The sequence below is a fragment of the Myodes glareolus genome, chromosome 4 (genome assembly GCF_982192425.1).
Source record: "Myodes glareolus chromosome 4, mMyoGla1.1, whole genome shotgun sequence".
Lineage (NCBI taxonomy): Eukaryota > Metazoa > Chordata > Mammalia > Rodentia > Cricetidae > Myodes > Myodes glareolus.
The window spans coordinates 23,917,177-23,936,931 of record NC_142029.1 but is presented as its reverse complement, the minus strand read 5'-3'; the positions used below and the strand labels follow the sequence as shown (position 1 = coordinate 23,936,931).

Here is a 19,755-nt window from a genome sequence, read left to right as displayed (position 1 = left end):
TAAAGTTCTTGTCATACAAGTCTTCCACTTGTTTGGTTAGAGTTACTCCGAGATATTTTATGCTATTTGTGGCTATTGTGAAGGGTGTTAATTCTCTGACTTCTTCCTCAGCCCTTTTATCATCTGTGTACAGGAGAGCTACTGATTTTTTTGAGTCAACCTTATATTCTGCTACATTGCTGAAAGTGTTTATGAGTTGTAGAAGTTCCTTGGTAGAATTTTTGGGATCACTTATGTAAACTATCATATCATCAGCAAACAGTGAGAGTTTGACTTCTTCTTTTCCAATTTGTATCCCCTTGATTTCCCTTTGGTGTCTTATTGCTCTAGTTAGGACCTCAAGAACTACATTGAATAGGTATGGAGAGAGTGGACAACCTTGTCTTGTTCCTGATTTCAGTGGAATCACTGGGAGTTTCTCTCCATTTAGTTTGATGTTGGCTGTTGGCATGCTGTATACTGTCTTAATTATATTTAGGTATGTTCCTTATATCCCTGCTCTCTCCATGGTTTTTGTTTTTAGAGACTAGATCTCATCTTGTATCCTAGGCTGGCCTGAAACTCCTAACAACCCTCCTACTGCCATAGACTTCCAAGTACTGACTGGGACTACAGGCATGAGCCACCACACCTAGAGGAGGAAATGAATAAATAAGAACAGTGGAATGCAGTACCTGTTTTAGGATAACGGAATGAATCTGCCCTTCTTGTTTCCAACATGGGAGATGTAACATGAATAATTTCCACCTCGGATTCATCGTTTTCTTCATAGAGAATTCTAAGAATTTTACCACCACTAGGAGCTTAAAAGGAATTTAGGTATTGGAAATTTAGAATAATTATTACAGAATACTCATCATTCACTATTCCCTCTAAAACTAGGTTTTGAACTGAAGGAAATAATTCATGCATAAGATACAGCACCATTATGAATTAGGGGTGTTAGAGGTTGAACTCAGGTTCTTAAACATGATAGGCTAGTACTTTACCAGTGGGCTGTACTCCTAGGCTGTGATTTTTGTCTCAAAACAAAAAAATTTTAACTATATTTATTTATTTATTTATTATGTATACAATATTCTGTCTGCGTGTATGCCTGCAGGCCAGAAGAGGGCACCAGACCTCATTACTGATGGTTATGAGCCACCATGTGGTTGCTGGGAATTAAACTCAGGACCTTTGGAGGAGCAGGCAATGTTCTTGACCACTGAGCCATCTCTCCAGCCCTTAACTATATTTATTTATTCACTTGTGTGTGTGTGTGTGTGTGTAAGTCTTATTAGTGATTTACAGCTAGAAGTCTGATAACTTCTTTTTTATTTTTTTAAGACTGAATATTTCATTAATGGAACATGAAAAATATTTAAAAATCATATCTGAGATTTGGACATTTCATTTTAAAATATATTTTTTTCCACAGTTATACAGGACAAGATGTATAACTAAGTTCATTTTCTTCTTCTTTTTTTTAACACTTATTTTTTTATATTTCATGAATATTGGTATATTTGCCTACATGTTTGTCTGTATGAGGGTGTCAGATCTTTCAGTCAGTCATAGACAGTTGCTAGCTGTCATGTGGGTAATGGGAATTGAACCCGTGTCCTCTGGAAGAGCAGTCAGTGCTCTTAATTGCTGAGCCATCTTTCCAGTCCCCAGAGGACAAGTTTTGAGAGTCAGTTCCCTCCTTATACCATGTGGGGTCCCACAGAACAAAATCAGGTTATTGGGCAGCGGCAAGTGCCTTTAACTGCTGAGCCAACTTGCTGGACCCTGTGCTACGTTTTGCACATGAAAACTTCCTCATCTTTACAACTGCAGGATGACTTCTAAGTTCCTTTTACTAGGACTTAAAGTTTACCCTTTTGGGAGGGAAAAAAAGATGTGTGTGTGTGTGTGTGTGTGTGTGTGTGTGTGTGTGTGTGTACACATACATACCTATACAAACAGGGAAAACATTTTGAAGAATTTTGGCATGATAAAACCTAGTATTTGCTATAAAATACTGGGTTAGTTATATAATTATGGGAAACGTCTGCATTATAAAATAAAAGTCCAAATCTAAGACATGGATTAAAATACATATTTTTCAATGCCCTCTAAAGAAATGTTCAGATGCCAGGTGGGCGGGAGAGGCCCACGCCTTTAATCCCATCACTTGGAAGGCAGAGGCAGACAGATCTCTGTAAATTCAAGGCCAGCTTCGTCTACAGAGCAAGTTTCAGGACAGCCAGGATTACAGGGAGTAACTATATCTTGAAAACACAAAAGAAATGTTCAGCTTGCTAGCTGTAAACCAATAGTGATGCCATAGATCTATTAATGAGTCCTAACCAGCACTTAAGAACACCTGCTGCTCTTCCAGAGGACTCAGCTGGGTTCCCAGCACTCATGTAGCAGCTCACAACCAACTGTGACTCCACTTCCTAGGATCGGATACCTTCTTCTGGTCATTGCAGGCACAGGCACACACATGGCACACTTATATACGTGTAGGTTTCCAAATTTGTCTATAAAATAAGTCCACTTTATATTAGACCACATATGACTGTAAGTGAATTTCCACTGGACAGTGGTTAGCAGTGGGCCACTGTTTTAAGCCCCTCAGACTCATTCACACATACTCATCTGCTCACACAGATGCTACTCAACCCTCCCCCCTTCTTTATTATTTGGTTTTTCGAGACAGGGCTTCTCTATATAACAGCCCTAGCTGTCCTGGAGCTAGCTCTGGTAAATCAGGCTGGCCTTGAACACAGAGATCTGCCTGCCTCTGCCTCCAAGTGCTAGGATTAAAGGCATGCGCCACCACTGCCCAGCTTCAATCACATGTGTTAACAGCAAGTCATTAGTGTAGATCCTGTCATAACGCTGCTTGACCTTACAGACCAGCTTTCTAGCTGAAAAATTGGCAAGCAGCACCTGAGGTACTGAGGCAGAGTGTAACTCTCTACGAGGGTTCATGAGGGGGATAAGGCCTATATTTTCTAAATAGCTACTAGTAAGGTCTAATCTTCATCACCTTTTCATATATTGCCCCAGCTTTATGTTCTGTACACTCAGCCAATTGACAGTCAAAACCTTTAATCCTTAGAGTGACCTGTAACATACTACTTTAAACTTGCTTACTTCTTTCAGCTTGTGGACACCACCAGTAGCCAGAATATCTATCAAATTCTTCTTGAAGAACAAAGGTAGCAACTCCAGCTGATCTTGGATCCTCTTCCATGTTGGCTAATTCTGGACAAACCAAACAGGCAAAATTATCCTTCAAACTTTTTTTTTCTTTTACAATATGACAAAGCAAAATATTCCATCACTTCTAAAGAGAGGAAGCTGGCCAGGCGGTGGTGGTGCACGCCTTTAATCCCAGCACTCAGGAGGTGGAGGCAGGCAGACCTCTGTGAGTTCGAGGCCAGCCTGGTATATGAATCCCAGTTCCAGGATAGCCAGAGCTATTACACAGAGACCTTGTCTTGAAAAAACAAAACTAAAAAACCAAAAACCAAAAACAAACAAAACAAAACAAAACAAAAAAAGAAAAAGAAAAAAGAAAAAGGTAACTGACTGTAGTGGTCAACTGTGGAGCCAGACTGAATTGAAGTCTGAGCCTCGCCATTTACCTATTGTATGACCTTGGGGAAATTGATTCACTCCATTATGACACATCAGCATTTGCTTGGCTCTAGTACCCTAAGCACCAATAACTACCTAAACAAATAAATCACAAAGCCATCATTATGTAAAATTTGGTATCATGGGCAAAATGTTTACAGTATAATTTGAATGTGACTTGTTTTTAAAAATCATCAGTGTTTTGACATTTATCAGTACTTAGTTCCTGTTTGTTAAGTAATAATTCATAGATACAATGGATTTTTTTTTTAAGACAGTGGAATGGTTTGAATAAGAATGGTCCCCATAGTCTCATATGCTTGAATGCTTGGTCCCCAGTTAATGGAATGGTTTGGAAGCATTAGGAGGTGTGGTCTTATTGGAGGAGTATGTCACTGAGGGTGGGCTTTAAGGTTTCAAAAACCGAAGCAAGGCCCAGTCTCTCTCTGCCTGCCTGCCCCCACACTTCCTGTCATACTAAACATGGACTAACCCTCCGTAACTATAAGCAAGTTCCCAATTAAATGCCTTGGTCATGACATTTCATCACAGCTATAGAACAGTAACTAAGACAGACAGGGTCTTGCTATGTGATAGGCCATGGCTGGCCCTAGAACTTACTATGTAGACCAAGTTAGCCTTCATCGCAGAGACTGGGTGCCTCTGCCTCCTGAGTGCTGGTACTAAAGGTGTGGGCCACCATGTTGGGTGATATTGTGGCTCTTTCATCCATTCTTCTGCTGACATGTGGGCTGCTTTTGGTGACTGTGAATACAGATGATGTGAACATTTATTCTTACACAGTAATTTCCATGGACATGTGCTTTAATATCTTTGAGCAAGTATCCCAAGATACTTGTTAGTGTATTTAACTGTGCGGGGATGCATTTTTATTATTCTACACTCTTACCAACAGTTGGTGTTCTCAATATTCTCACTTTTGCTTGTTTACTTGGTGGGCAGTAACATATTATTATGATTTTATTTTCTGTTTTAAAGACAGGGTCTTGCTATGCTGCCCAAGCTAGTCTTGAACTGCACGTAATCCTACTTCAGACTCTTATGTGCTTAGATTATAGGCATATACTACCGTGCCCAGCACGGGTAAGATTTAATTTTGTTTTCTTTCTTTCTTTCTTTCTTTCTTTCTTTCTTTCTTTCTTTCTTTCGTTCTTTCTTTCGTTCTATTTGTTTATTTCTGGACTGGGTTTCTCTTTGTAGCCCTGGTTGCCCTTGAACTCACTCTGTAAATCAGGCTGGCCTTGATCTGCCTGCCTTTGCCTCCCAAGTGCTGCAATTAAAGGAATGTGCCATTACAGCTGGCTTTAATTTGCCATTTTTGATCATCTGTATTCTACATTATGTGAAATGAATGTTCAATAAGAACCAATACTTCCCTTATTCAAAAACCGAGTCAGGTATTTGGAATTCAGAGACTCTTCCTACAGTGCACATTTATGAGGTGCTGTGTAACAGCAGCAGCAGCACAGACAGATAAGCTGTAGTCTAACACCCCACCATTCCAGCAGCAAACTAAAGGGAAAGCATGCTGAGCAGGCAGGGCAAATGTTATAAATACTCTCAAGCCAGTTCAGGTCAGATTTTACTACCAAATGAGTTTCAGACCCAAGCTAATGACAACAATGTGTTCTGAGCTTTCTGAAACAAGGAATTAGTAAAAAAGCCAAGATCAGTGATGGGTTTCTAGCATCCTTCAATTACTTTAAACTACACTCCAACTTTCTATCTATTCTGTTCTTCTTTAAATGTGAGGACAGGTAACACTGTTGTTTGTATTTCTGCTACAATATTACAAGTCACTAACTGGCTAACTGGTATCACCTTGTCTTCCCAGTAGAGGGTAAATGAGGGCAGGAACCAGTACTTTTAAATTTCTCTGTCATATTAAGCAGAGAATAAACACACATGTACCCTGACAGACCAAATTCATTTTCTAAGATGGGCTTTCATCCCACCCTCCTGTGATTAACACACTGTTGACCACGTTCCCTCCCTCCATCTCTTTCTATCTAAGCAGACAATTCACAGCCCTTACTATGCTTCAGTCATAATTCTAAACACTGCACAAAAATTAACTTGTTAAGGCCTCCTGGAAATCCTGTGATTATACTCACATTTTTACATATGTAGAAACCAAGAGAAATATTAATTTGATGAGGTCAGAATTAACTCAGAGGGCCTGGTTCTGTTACATTCTATATTCTCTACCTGTGCTCTTAACCACTACACTAATAACAGAAATAATAAATATACCACATCCTTATATGAATAGTAAAGAAAAAAGTAAAAACTATAATATCCTCCAGAACTCCAGTACTTTCTACTTTAAATTCTACCACTCTTCACAAATTCTCTGAGAAAAACAAATTTTTTTGGTTTGTAGGGTTTTTTTGTAATTTTTTATTGACTTTTACTGAGCTCTACATTTTTCTCTGCTCCCCTCCCTGCCCTCCCCTGCCCCTTCAACCCTTTCCCAAGGTCCCCATGCTTTCTTTCAATTTACTCAGAAGATCTTGTCTTTTTCTACTTCCTGAGGAAAACAATTTTATAAAAGAAAGCCAGGCATAATGGTGCACAGCCTTAACAACAGCAAACTTGGGAGGCAGAAGCAGACAGATCTCTAGAGTTCAAGGTTAGCCTGGTCTATGTAGTGAGTTCTGTCTGAGACAACCAGGGCTAACAAAAAGAAAAAGAAAGCCTGAATTAAAAAAAAAAAAAAAGATTTTAAAATGCCTTATTTTCTGACAGTTTTTGTGAGAGCTTCTAGTCTCAGTCTCAAATACAGTAAGTGGTGTGTAGTGATCAGTGTTTGTTGACAGGATGAAAAAGGGCTTCAATTTTCAAGACTTGTGACTTCAGTGATGACAGCTGCCAAGCTCTGGTGTCATGGTCTGTAGCACCCAAACCCTTTATGACAGTACAACCAGAGCCACCTGGCTCATCTGCCGAAGACTCCTCCATTGATCCCCACCAGTACTGGACAATTGAGTGCTTCCAGCTCCTCACAAAGGCCACAGCACCTTTCAGAATAAGACTTTTATCACACAGTTCGCTTTCTGGAATACTTTGCTAACATATAGGCACCACTTAAGATCAATTACAATGATCTCTGGAAAGTCTTCCCCAAATACTGCTTCTCTTGGTGCTCTATAGTACTCCTCATTTGACCTACTCTGAATTGCTATGATTGTTTATTTAGTTGCTTGATGGCCAGCATCGCCTTATTCAATTTGTACACTTGCCACAGTTCTCCTTTAGATCCCGTTCAAATACCACAAGTCTTTTTATATAAAACACTAGTGTTTCCGCAGAGCCCAAGTGCATCCTCATGCAGATTTTAATGAGATTACTGACTTACACTGTAGACAATGTAATCAGTTATTTCACTGCATTGCTGAGGGAATGACCAATAATAATATCACAAAATGCATGTGTCCATTACAGACACACAGTTATCATGGGCCTAACTGCATGTAATATATGAATGAGAAGTACAGCAAATGACCCAGCAATGCAGAGACAGTGAGGATGGAGAAAATGCTGGGAAGCTACAGGAAGGCCTTCATTCTCATACTTCCTCTTTCTTCATTCTTCTTCTTTGTGAACTCAGTCCAGCAATCAATCTATGACAAATTCAAGTTCTACCTTTTGAAACTTTTTAGTTTTGTTGTTGTTTTTGAGGCAGAGTTTCTCTGTGTAGCTCTGGCTGTCCTGGAGTTCCTTCTTTAGACCAGGCTGGCCTCAAACTCAGAGACCCGCCTGTCTCTGTCTCCCAGGTGCTGGAATTAGAGGCACCACTATGTGTGGCTGTTGTTTTTTTGAGACATAATTGAATTTGTATTCCTAATGCCTCAGACTCCGTTTGTCACTCAATAAATCCTACTTAAATATTTCCACAATGCACATGGTTCTGCCACATTCCATTTTTTCCACTATAAAACAGTAGCTAAATAGGCTCTCCAAAATGGGGAGATTGTTTTTCAGGGGCTATCTAATAATGTGGAACTGTTTTTTCTGTCTGTATCTGCCAAACAAGTCTAATTTTCTTAATTAAAATTTCACTTATTGAGAAAGGTTTGGGGACCTGGGGCCAGCCCTTCTAGGCTAGAAGAACAAGAGATGCACTGTGGTACTTGAAAAGGGCTGAGAAGAGAGTGGCATTATCTAAGGGGTGCAGACCATGTATTCTCTCTCCTTCTCCATACCTTCCAATTTTTAAACATCTGAACTTAAAAAATAAAAATCACCCAGTTTGCATTAATTTCAAATGGAAGTAAAATCAAAACCAGCTTTCCACACACAAATCAGCAAATCCAGGCTGCAAAGCTCTGCCTTACCATTGTGCACATAGGTGATCCTCCGTTCTTCCCTGGTTACGAGGTTCGAGATCCAGATATCGTTGCTGTGAATGAAAGCTATCCAGTCTGGGTCAGCAGGGCATAATTTTGGATCCATTCGTATATTGGGACAACTCGTTTCCACTAGATTGGGCCGTAAAGGTTGTTGCTAGAAAAGTCAACAACATTTTAAGGTAAGTTATCAGGTTCACAAATACAAGTTTGTTTTCCAGTTTTTTTCCTATAAGATAGATGCCCTTTCTAACTAAAATGTCCAAAGCAGCTACATCCCAGAAAAAAAAAAAAAAAATATATATATATATATATATATATATATACTTTCAATTGTTTTAACTTATTCATGGCTCTTTTTGAAAGGATGAATGGAAAAGCTAAGAGTAATAGAGAATAAATACTGCATTACACACCAAGACAGTGTAAGAGTATTTTATGAAGTCTGCTGCTCAGCCTGTATAATGGTTATTATCTGTTGAACGTCTTTTTTAAGCTTTATAATTTTTTTTTTTTTCCCGAGATAGGGTTTCTCTGTGTAGTCTTGGCTGTCCTGAAACTCACTCTGTTGACCAGGCTGGCCTCAAACTCATAGATTCACCTGCCTCTGCTTCCTAAGTGTTTGGATTAAGGGTGTGTTCCTCCACCACCACCACCACCACCACTCTTGAACTTTTTTTTTTAAAGATTTATTTAAGGGGGCTGGAGAGATGGCTCAGAGGTCTGCAGACATACATGCAGATAGAACACTATATACATAATAAATAAATCTTTTTTTAAATCTTTAAATTTTTTAGAAATCCTTTAAAAAAGATTTGTTGATTGATTGATTGATTGATTGATTGATTTTGTAGGCAGTCTCTGCCTACACGCCAAAAAAGGGCACCAGATCTCACTATAGGTGGTTGTGGGCCACCATGTGGTTGCTGGGAACTGAACTCAGGACCTCTGGAAGAGCAGTCAGTACTCTTAATCTCTGAGCTATCTCTCTAGGCCCCAAACATTTTATTGAGACAGGGTGTCACTATAGCTTTTAGCTAGTCTGGAACTCATTAAGTAGACCAGACAGAGATCCACTTGCTTCTGTCTCCTGAGTGTTGGAAGAAAGGGCATCTGCCACTATGCCTGGCGTGTTGAATAGTCTCAAACACAATTTCGAACATATCATGAAACATTTAAAAATTTTACCAATAAAAATAAATTCACTTATAAAAAATGTAATGAGGCATGGTAAGATGGCTCAGCAGGTAAAGGCTCCTGTTGCTCAGACCAACAATCTGAGTTCAGACCCTGGGTCCTACAAGGTGCAATAAGAGAACTGAGTACTGCAATTTGTCCGCTGACCTACATACACACCCTGTGGCATGCAAGTATACACATACACACCAAACAAACAAATAAATAAATACATGGAAAATCTTAACTTTTTAAAAAGTTTTATTTTCATGTTATGTATATATATGGGTGTGTTGTCTGCATGCATGTCTGTGTACCACAAATGTGACTGGTGCCTGGTAAGGCCAGAAATGGGCATTATATCACCTGGAATTAGGGTTACAGGCTACTGTGAGCTGTCATGTGGGTTCTGGGAATTGAATCCAGCTCTTCTGGAAGAACATCCAGTACTCTTAACCACTGAGTCATCTCTCCAGCCCTTCCAAAAATTTTAGTGAAATGATAGCTAAAACCAATACAATTCTATGAAAAGCATAGCTTCAATAGTTCATAAATAATTACTTTGAATAAAACCAAACAAAAATTCATCTATTAAAATAATAAGCTTTTCAGGGAAACCAAAAAGATAAAACACCTTGATAATACCTTTCAAGATCTCCCTTATCACTTAGAGAAAATGAAAATTGATGCCATTTTCTGTATCTCTCAACACAGAAAAGATTTTGAGCATTTTAAAATTTCTACCTTGGGGCTGAAGAGCACATACTGCTCTCGCTGAGAAAGCTTGTTTAATTCCCAGCGTGCATATCAGACAGCACACAACTGCCCCCAACTCCAGGATTTATACCCTAGCCTTGAGAGCACCTGTACTCACACCTCCCCAAGACACATAAAGTAAATTTTTAGAAAAATGGAACCAACCTTTTCAAAATTTTTATTTTTATCCTTTTTTGGTTATTGGAGGCTGGGCTTCTCTGTGTAACAGCCTTGGCTGTCCTGGAACTCACTTTGCCGACCTGGCTGGCCTTGAACTCAGAGATCTGCCTTCCTCTGCCTTCTGAGTGCTGGGATTAAAGACATGCAACACCACTGCCCAGCTATTTTAATTTTAACTATGTGTGTCTGTCTATGTTTATGCATATGTGGGTGCAAGTACCTGTAGAAGCCAGGGAATCCTCTAGAGCTGGAGTTACAGGCAGCTGTGTGTTGCCTGATGTAGATGCTGGGAACTGAACTGCCATTTCTCCAGTGCCTATCTGTTTTTCATTTGTTTGTTTAAGATTTTATTTTTATTTAACGTGTATGGGCGTTTTGCCTACATGCATGTCCGTACTGCTTGCATGCCTGGTGTTATGGAAGCCAGAAGAGGGTGTAGGATCTGGAACTATGATCCACCATGTGGATTCTGGGAATTGAACTTGGGTCCTCTGGAAAAACGGCTGGTATTTTTAACTGTCCAGCCATTCTCACTGGTCCCAAGCTATCAACTCTTAAAATTAAAAACTAATATTAATTTCTTAGCTGGTGGGTAAACTGACTTTTTTGGTTTGTTCATTTATTTCCTTTCTGATTTTGGGTACAAATTCTCTCTAGGACCCCAAAACATTTCACACACAATAACTGCCACTTACTGTAAATCCGTGTGGGCCTCCATCTTTGATATGGTAAATTCCACTACCAGCTTGGAACAGGAATGTTCCGCTTCCTGGGTGATAATCGTAAGCTGCGATTCCCACGGTTCCGATGCGCTTTCTTTCTCTGAGTAGCTCTTCCTCTCGAGAATACATCCCATAGTCTAGTGTCGCCTAAGACAAAAGGAAAGTCACCCATTCCAGTCTCCCAAGAACAGGCCTTTGCAACTCAATGAAACTCTAGCATCTCTCCAGGGCTTAGTCTGTGCCCTGAATGACTCTAAAGTTGCCAGTAAGTAGATTAATTTCAGAAACTCTCCTGAAATTTCGTAAAGATCCATTTAATCACTATTGCAGACATTAGAAAACAAGAATAAAATCCATCATCTTAGTAGTCAAGGCCCTCTATAATCTAATCATAATTAGGTAATTTTGCATACAGTTAGTTGTAGAGCAGGGATCTAACCCAGCTACCTAGGTAGGGACTGAACATAGCAGCTGAGCATACTCTAGGCAAGTCAAGAGAATAGACTGTTGTGAGCATGTGTGGTGGGGTACTGGCTAACCTCAATCTTCTGATCTTCTGGCTTTTCTACCTCCACCTTTGCTAAGTACTGGGATTACAGGAATGTACAAAGTTTCAGAAGACAGAGGCAAGAGGATTGACAGAAGTTCGAGGCCAGTCTGGTTTACATAGTGAGCTTCAAGGCCAATCAGAGTACAGAGTGAAACCTTGTCTCAAATACAAACAAAATAGGGCTGGAGAGATGGCTCAGTGTTTAAGAATATTTGTTGTTCTTCAAGGGACCTGAGTTTGATTCCCAGCACCCACATAGATGACTCACAACTATCTATAACTCCAGTTTCAAGGGGTCCAATGCCCTCTTTTGCCACCAGTCATGCAATGGTGCACAGACAGACATGCAGGCAATCATTCATCCATGCAACCTAAAGAAATCTAAAGTATTTAAAATAAATGAAACGAAAGACCAAAAACTTGAATTGTAATGTCCTATGGTTTTAGATATAAGGAATTGGTTGATTTTAAGGTCATACATGTAACAATAATAAAATATTTTAGTTCCTTTTAATTCACATCTACTTAAAATATAAAGTCCTAGATGAGTTTTTGTCCTGAAATAAATGAGAAAATATATACCAAATCATAGAAACAAGAATATTTTTTCCAACCTGAAAAAGGTCCAAAAGAGGCTTCCAAGAAAGCATTAAGACTGCCGCTCTGTTGATGGTTTTAGGGATTTCAGAATAAAATAGTGTATTTTCTCTGTTCTCACCAGACATAGCTATAAGGGGGAAAAAAAACCCATATTACTAAAAAAACATATTACTATTTTGTAATACTGTCCTTATTACAACAATAGTCATAAATACATAATGTCTTCTACATATTACAATGTTTTCCATTTCACAGGAACCAAAATGGTGTTACTGAGTAGGATGTGTACATGCCTTATGCCTTGGAAATTTTCTTCAATAAAAACAATGTTTCATAGCTAGAAGAGAAGGCTCAGCATTTCAGAGCACTTCCAGACTGCTCTTCCAGAGGACCTGAGTTCAATTCCCAGAACCCACATGGTGGCTAACAACTGTCTTCAGCTTCAAGATCTGACACCCTCACACAGACATACACATGCAGGCAAAATACCAATGCACATAAAATAAAAATAAATTATTTAAAAAACAAAAATTGTTTCAAGCTGGGCATGGTAGCCAAACACCTGTAATCTCGGAGTTCAGGAGATAGAGACAGGAGAATCTGGAGTTTGAGACCAGCTGGGGCTAACTGAAACCTTGTCTCAAAAAAACTAAGTAAGGAAAATAACAACAAGCTCCCCAAGGATTCTATGGTATCAGGACACACGTCTACAATTGGCAGGATTGTAAGTTAGATGTCAGTCTGGGCAGATGGACAGTCTCGGAAAACCAGAGTAAGAAGTAAACATAAAAACAACTCCCCAAATGTCAGAAAAAAATGCCCTGATATTAAAGTTTTCTTTTATGATTTTTGTGTGTGTATGAGCACGTGCACACACACTCATGCATGCACGCCACCACCTGGCTAAAGACAAAACTTATTAAAGTTTTTAAATTCTTATATTAAAACAATATAAGAATTAAGACAATTTGGGGCTGGAGAGATGGCTCAGTGGTTAAGAGCATTACTGCTCTTCCAAAGGTCCTGAGTTCAATTCCCAGCAACCACATGGTGGCTCACAACCATCTGAACTGATATCTGATGCCCTCTTCTGGCCTGCAGACAGACACACAGACAAAATATTGTATACATAATAAATAAATAAATATTTAAAAAAAAGAATTAAGACAATTCATTATCTTATTTTGTTGTTAGTTTCAGTAAATTACAGGATGAGATTTCAGTGTGACTTTAGATTAGAAAATTTCTTCTTTTTAATCCCAGCACTCAGGAAGCAGAGGCAGGTGGATCTCTGTGAGTTCGAGGACAGCCTGGTCTACCAGAGCTAGTTCCAGGACAGGCTCCAAAGCTACAGAGAAACCCTGTACACACCAAAATACAACCCCCCACACCAAAATGAGTTCCTACTGGATGTGGTAGAGCACATCTGTTATGTCAACACACAAGAAGAGACTGAAGCAGGAGCCTGTGTGCCTGGAGCCAGTCCCACCATGCTTGAGTTTCTTCTTGTAGTGTTCACAGGTCCCAGCACCGATGGCATTCCCTTTGCCCTGGGTCTACAGCGGGTTCCTTTTGTGCTTCCTTCCCCTCAGGTAGCCTCTCTCCCCCTGGGCTACTCCTGGGGGTTAGAGGGTTACCCCTTCCCAGTTTTTTTTATTCCTGTGGGGCACACCCCAAAGTTTGGGGGAAAAAAAAAAGAAAGAAAAAAGAAAACGCCTCCTCTCCCGAAGTGCAATTTCACACTCACCAAGATAATAGACCCTGTCTGAGTGAGGGCTGTCTGGATCCGTCCTCTTTACAAACATAAAATCGTGCGGGGCCTTAGCCATCATGTAGCCATGATATTTTCTGGTATCAGCAAGCAGCTTTTTTAGCTGACTCCAAGAATATCGTTCGACATAAAATGGCTCCAGTTTAGGTCGATCCTGTGATTCAATAGTTCCCTCCTCACACTCTGCAGTTTCAAATATCTCAACACCCAGCTGTTCTGTTTCCATTGCTGCTGCCATGTTGCATTTTCCTGGATAAACAAGGCACAAGAAGCTGTTCATATATTATCACATCACAATGATAGGGCCAAAAAACCAACCAAACAATCAAACAAACCAATGACAGGCCTTACAACACAGCTGCAATGAAACCCAATAAGAAAAGCAATAGTGGTGCCTCCCACCCCCCACCTCTGTGCTCAGTTCCAAAAAGATTTTTTTTTTTAAAAAAATTCAGGTCATGTCAATTTCACAGTGAGTATAAATCCCTCCAGGAACTTTTATAAAAGGCCCTCCTTGGGGTATCTCTTTCCAAAATTCCTTTTCCTTTCCCACACTGGAAGGAAACAGGCCATGTGCCAGTTGGCTGCTACATTCCATCCCAAAGCATGTCAATACTGAAGCTATGTGCCAAGGGAGGTAAGTGTTTTTGCATTTTAAAAAGTAACACTTCTATCAAATGTTGATCACTGTTTCTAAAATGTAATAAATTAGAATAGTAACAACATTGTTACAAACATTGAATTTATAACTAGGGCAGTAACCTAAAAAAGTGCACTGTTTTCTCTTGCAGAGAAGGGCTCCAAACAACTAAACACTTACAGATTGATACATTCTCAACCTCCTGCTCTTCTCTAGACACTATCAAGTACCAATGGTACTTAGTGTTTTACTGATAACTACATGACTATTTTTTCTCATTATATAACTTCTATACTGTTCAAAAAAGAAAAATATACTATCTTTAAATGACTTTAATTAGTTGAAGTAGTTAATGAAGAAAGCATATAGTGTTCACATTAGCATTTTGTAAGTCTGAACTCAAATTACCAGTTTAACACCATAATTACTTAATAGCTTTGAGAACTGATTGTACTTATTTTACAAACCCAGAAGATATACTTTCCCCCTTGATTTTTTTCCTGATATTTCAACTAACATGAGCAAAGTATTAGAGAAAAATAACCACCACAACAAAAAAGCTATTATAAAACCACGTAGAGATTTAACTTTGTGGTGGGTTCAATTCCAGTTCCACAAAAGAAAACAAACTACTTATGTAACCATGTTTCACATAATCATTAACTACTTCTCCAATAATCAATACATGGCTGTGTATTTAAGATGATGTCTTTTTTTAAAGCTCAGCTTTGCAGGTTAACATTAATTCATGCTCAGTTATCTGGGATCTAACAAGTTACTGAGAAGTGTGGGCTGTGAGTCAGTCCACCTAATTTGCATTACTGGTATGCAAAAGTGCTGAACTGTGCACAGGGAACAGGGTATCATCTTCCTTGTTACAGTGCATGATACTGTTACTTCTAATGTGACACTGACAAACTAGAGCAGTCCAAATACTGTTACATCAGGTAGAGTTGTATCACTGCCATCATTGGCATCCAAGGTTCCACCAACTAAAATCCGGCAGAGAACTGAGCTTTTAGATAGCTGGGACTCAGAGTATCAAGTGGCAGTATGTGAAAGTAGTGGCTGCTGGCCCGCCTGAAAGCTAGTAGAGGCCTATTTTCAATCAAGTGTGTCAAAGGACCTAGTTTTCTGATGGAGCAAGGGACTAAAATTAGAAGACTCTATACTAACCTGACTCAGTTCTCTTACGTGTGAAATCCCATCTCCACTCCATCCCTTTCAAGTACAAGGCTGAGGAACAGAAGAGAGCCACTCAGAACAGACTTCCAGAGCCTTATTGCTCAGCTGGAGTCATTACCAACTTTAGAATCCTTCATAAAAACTCCCATCAGTTTCTATTTAAAAACTGAGACTTTCTGAATGGTCTGTGCTATTTGTTTCCACACATATACACATTGCATAGTTCAAATGACATTCTGCAGCTCTGTTCACACTAAATTATTTATTCTGCCATTTCTACAACAGATGGGGTGCAATTTGCACAACTATGTAACTAATTTCCATAATTCCCTGACATTCTATATACAATACATTCTCAAACAGGGTCCTAGTCATTCCCAGCTCAGTGCATACATTTCACTGTCCCACCAACCTCTTCACCTGTGGACCTTCCCTGGTGCCTACCTGATTGTATTTTCATCTGCTCAGATCTCTACTTTGAAAGAGATCATTTTCACCTGGCCCAACTTTAAGCACAGAGCTCTCCGTTCATCCTGATCTCTTCTCACAGGAATCTTTCCTTTTCTCACCATCCAATCCTGTTTACCAGATAAGAGATTGTTGGTCATTAAAATGGACCATATATGGCCAAAAAATAAAGCCTAAAAACCCCAAAATGATATTAACTGATAGACTTCCTTTTAGTGTAATATGTAATGCCTGAATTATTTTGGATCTTCAACTTATCAAAATTGTGTTTGTATGTGGATAGGTGGAGAGAGAGAGAGAGAGAAAGTGAGCGAGTTTTCTTTTTGGATCAGTCTTGCAAATCCCAGGCAGGTTTGAATTCTTAGTCTTCCTGCTTCAGCCTCCTGAGTGCTGAAATTACAGGCCTTTGCTAATAAGCCCAGTTCCAAAATTACTTTTTCCAGAAATGTATGGCTCAAATTGAAGAGTTAAGTCTAACAATAATGTAAATCTTGACACCCAGACACATTAAAGGGAAAATTTTAGAAGGGTTTGAAAAAATTGCAAAAGTGGACTGGAGATGACTCAGGGGTTAAGAGCAAGTAATGCTATTGCAGAGGCTCCAATTATGGTTCCCTGCATCCACTTCCGGCTGCTCACACTCACTGCTAAGACCAGTTCTAAGGGGGAATCCAACACCTGTGGTTTCTACAGAAATTGTACTCACAGGTACATACCCTCACATATACACAATTGAAAATTAAGTTGGCAATAAATTGAAAATAAAATAGATGTGAGGTCCCAATTGTAATGCCTTGAGAGTGGCAGATGCAATTTATTTCTAAGATCAGGAAATTGGTTTAAAGAGTAAAAAGCATTTGCAACAGAAGCCTAAGGATCCCTTAAAACCAGGAAAGTGTTGGCATATCTGTAAACCCAGCATCCCTAATGCAACAAGGGAGTCATAGATGGAATGGGCCAAAGTTGGAGGGTCAGCTAGACTGGAGTATGCAGCAATTGAGAGTGACTCAACAAAGGGTAGTTGGGGAGAACTGACTCTCAAGAATTATTCTCCGACTTCCACTTGATCCCCAAGATGTGTGTGTAGAGCCGCGAGCGCACACGAGCACACACACACAAAGATATAATTTATTTCTATGCACCTATGTTTCTTTTACATGATGTCATATCGAGTTGGTGAGAAAATAAATTCAGTACGATAAAAATGTGCATTATGCGCTTTTTTTTGAAAGAAGGAACTTGAATTTAATCATCTAAATTGTGTTCATTTGTCTGTTTGGAGACAGGGTCACTCTGTAGCCAAGGCTGGCCTTGAACTCAAGACCTTGCCTCAGTCTCCCAAATACTGGGGTTACAGGTATGCACCACCATACCCAGCTAGAATTCTTGACAAGGTAAAGGATGCCCTATTTATTATTGGTGCATTCCATTTCTGCCCTCTTTTTCTTGTCATATTACTGAGAATAAGTGAGATGGGTAGCTTTTCTGGAGAAACAATCACTAAGACGGTTGATAATCTAGCTTAGAAAAAATTTTTTGTGTATGTGATTACATCGTATTTGTCACCAGGTTAGACTCCAAGCTCCCTATTCCACATAGGAGATGGAAAGGTGAGAAAAACTATATGGTCAAAGGAGGGAAAAAAAAAATTGGACAGCAGCAACAGGCTAAGATTCAAGAGATACCTTCTCAAAGCGCAAAGTCCCTCACTCTGAGAATGGTATGTTGGGTTAAAAGGGGTTTTGAGATTCTTGGGGTGTGGTCCACTGATACAGCATCCAACAGTTTTTATGGTAAGGGCTGATCAGTCATCTAAACTCTGCACACCCCACTTGAAAGCTATGAATGAAGAAGAAGAGGTGTGGTAGGGAATGTGGCAAGGAACGACAGTCTGAACACTAAGGCTTAAAGAGGATGAGCAAGCTGGACAGGAAGGGCAAGGACCCTACTGCGAACGGATGGGTGGAACAGAATGGCAGCGAGAGAGTGAGCGCGGAGGAATGGATCTAGAGTGAAGCAGGAGAGAGGAAGGAACACCGGCTGGGAAAAAGCAGCGAGTCCGAAGGTGAATCCCATCCGCCACTGGCGGACCTCAGGCGAACCCCTTCGCCTTTGCAGACTTCCGTTTCCTCCTCCGTAAGCCCGGACCTTCCCCGGCATCCCAACCCAAGCCAGGCTCTATCAAGATAACGGACGTGCGAGTCCGAGCGGGCAGCAGCCAGCGTTCAGAGGCGCCTAGCGAACGTTGGCGGCCTCGCCATCCGAGTCTGTGCTTCCTCTTCCGGCCAGCGGGGCCCAGCCACCCGCTCTGCCCCACGGGAGTGGCCTGAGGTCGGCCGGCCGGAGTACCGCGGCCTCGCGGGCGCAGGGGAGGGAGAGCGGGCGGATACTGCACCTTCCCCCGGGCCCGCCCGGACCGTCCCGACGCGCTATGGAGCGGGCCTACGCCGCTTCATGCCGCGCCGCCTCCGCTCCCGTCCGGGCCACAGCAGCTTCCTCGGCGGCGGCACCGGCTGCACCCAGACGGCGGACGAAGAGACTTAAAGGCGGCGGCGACCGAGACGGCGGCAGAGGCCTCGGCACTTCCGGTTCCTGGAACCCCGCCCTCCGACAGGGAAAGGCTAGCGGCCGGACCAAGAAGGACGACTGTCGCCACTGCGCACGACCGGGACCCCACAGCGCCGCCAGGCGACCGGAGGAGGCGCGCCAAACAGATTTGCTAAAAGTTCTGAGAGGAATCAAGCATTCACCCCACCACACCGTCAATGTATCTACAATGCCTACTTAAAATAGACATACTTCCTGTTCACGGGCCGGTGAGATGGTTCAGCAGGTACAGGCCCTTGCCACCAAGACTGGAGCCCGAGTTCAAAAGGTTTTGGAAGAACACCGGCTCCCTCAGGCTGTCATCCAACCTTTATATAGCGAGCTGTCTTTCTGTCTGTCTCTGTCCCCACCCCTTTGCATTAAAGCAGGAAGCCAAAAAGGCAAAAATTCCTGCTTTTTTGAGATGACAGAGGCTCTGGCTTTGGCGATATCAGCATTATACAGTTATGATGGAAAGAAACCTGACTTTAGGTAGAGAAATTTGGCTTCAATGTAAAAGATCTTCAGTAGGCCACCCAGTCTTTGTTAGGCCAGGGTCCACTCTGTAAAACAGGTACAACAGCATGCCACTTAGTTGCAATGAAAGAGAACAATGTCTATGACACTGATACTTTAGAAATGGAGAAATAAGGCTAAAGGGTGGCTTTTATAGTTGGAGGCTGATTCCTTGACCCATAATTTCTTTCCTAATCTGCACTATACATTAGCTAAGGGAAAGGAGGAGGAGGAGATCAGGTCAGTGGAGAAGCTAAGCCCCTCCGCTGTCTCTGTTACTATTGTGTGTGGGAGTTGTGTGTCATTGGTATTGCTGTAATGGCACTAATGATGCACAGGCACCATGTCATGCACAGAGAGTACTGACCCACTGTACGGTTAAATGAGTCTCCACTCGAGTTTTTGATGTTGAGTTCCCTGAAAGAAAGGACAGTGGTTTTCTCTAAGTGTGCCTTAGGAAGCTTCTGACCTGAGAGCAGGCGTTAAGAAGTCAATCACACACCCAGTTCATTATGAAAATCCCATGAGCTAGCTTGTGTTTGCTTCACACTCATGAACTCTCTCCTATGTGCTTACACTATTCTAAAATGTGGGTCCACAAAGAGTGGGGGGAAAGGACA

At 40.9% G+C, this 19,755-nt stretch overlaps 1 protein-coding gene across 3 annotated transcripts in view; it reads right to left on the bottom strand.

The window, feature by feature from the left end:
• The window catches only part of Dpp8 (dipeptidyl peptidase 8), a 50,845-nt gene extending 32,277 nt beyond the window's left edge, over window positions 1–18,568 (bottom strand). The window contains exons 1-9 of one of the 3 annotated variants that reach the window (XM_048424218.3): window positions 18,429–18,568; window positions 16,010–16,143; window positions 15,557–15,616; window positions 13,717–13,989; window positions 11,984–12,096; window positions 10,793–10,966; window positions 7,974–8,142; window positions 3,130–3,240; window positions 675–803 (exon numbers count right to left, since the gene is read on the bottom strand). In XM_048424218.3, coding sequence (XP_048280175.2) covers window positions 675–803; window positions 3,130–3,240; window positions 7,974–8,142; window positions 10,793–10,966; window positions 11,984–12,096; window positions 13,717–13,989; window positions 15,557–15,616; window positions 16,010–16,025 — 1,045 coding nt within the window. In that variant the 5' untranslated portion in view covers window positions 16,026–16,143; window positions 18,429–18,568. Of the gene's footprint in view, window positions 1–674; window positions 804–3,129; window positions 3,241–7,973; window positions 8,143–10,792; window positions 10,967–11,983; window positions 12,097–13,716; window positions 13,990–15,556; window positions 15,617–16,009; window positions 16,144–18,228; window positions 18,251–18,428 lie in introns of those variants that run through there. The other 2 variants (XM_048424219.3, XM_048424220.3) reach the window with 2 other exon arrangements.
• Window positions 18,569–19,755: the final 1,187 nt, after the last annotated feature.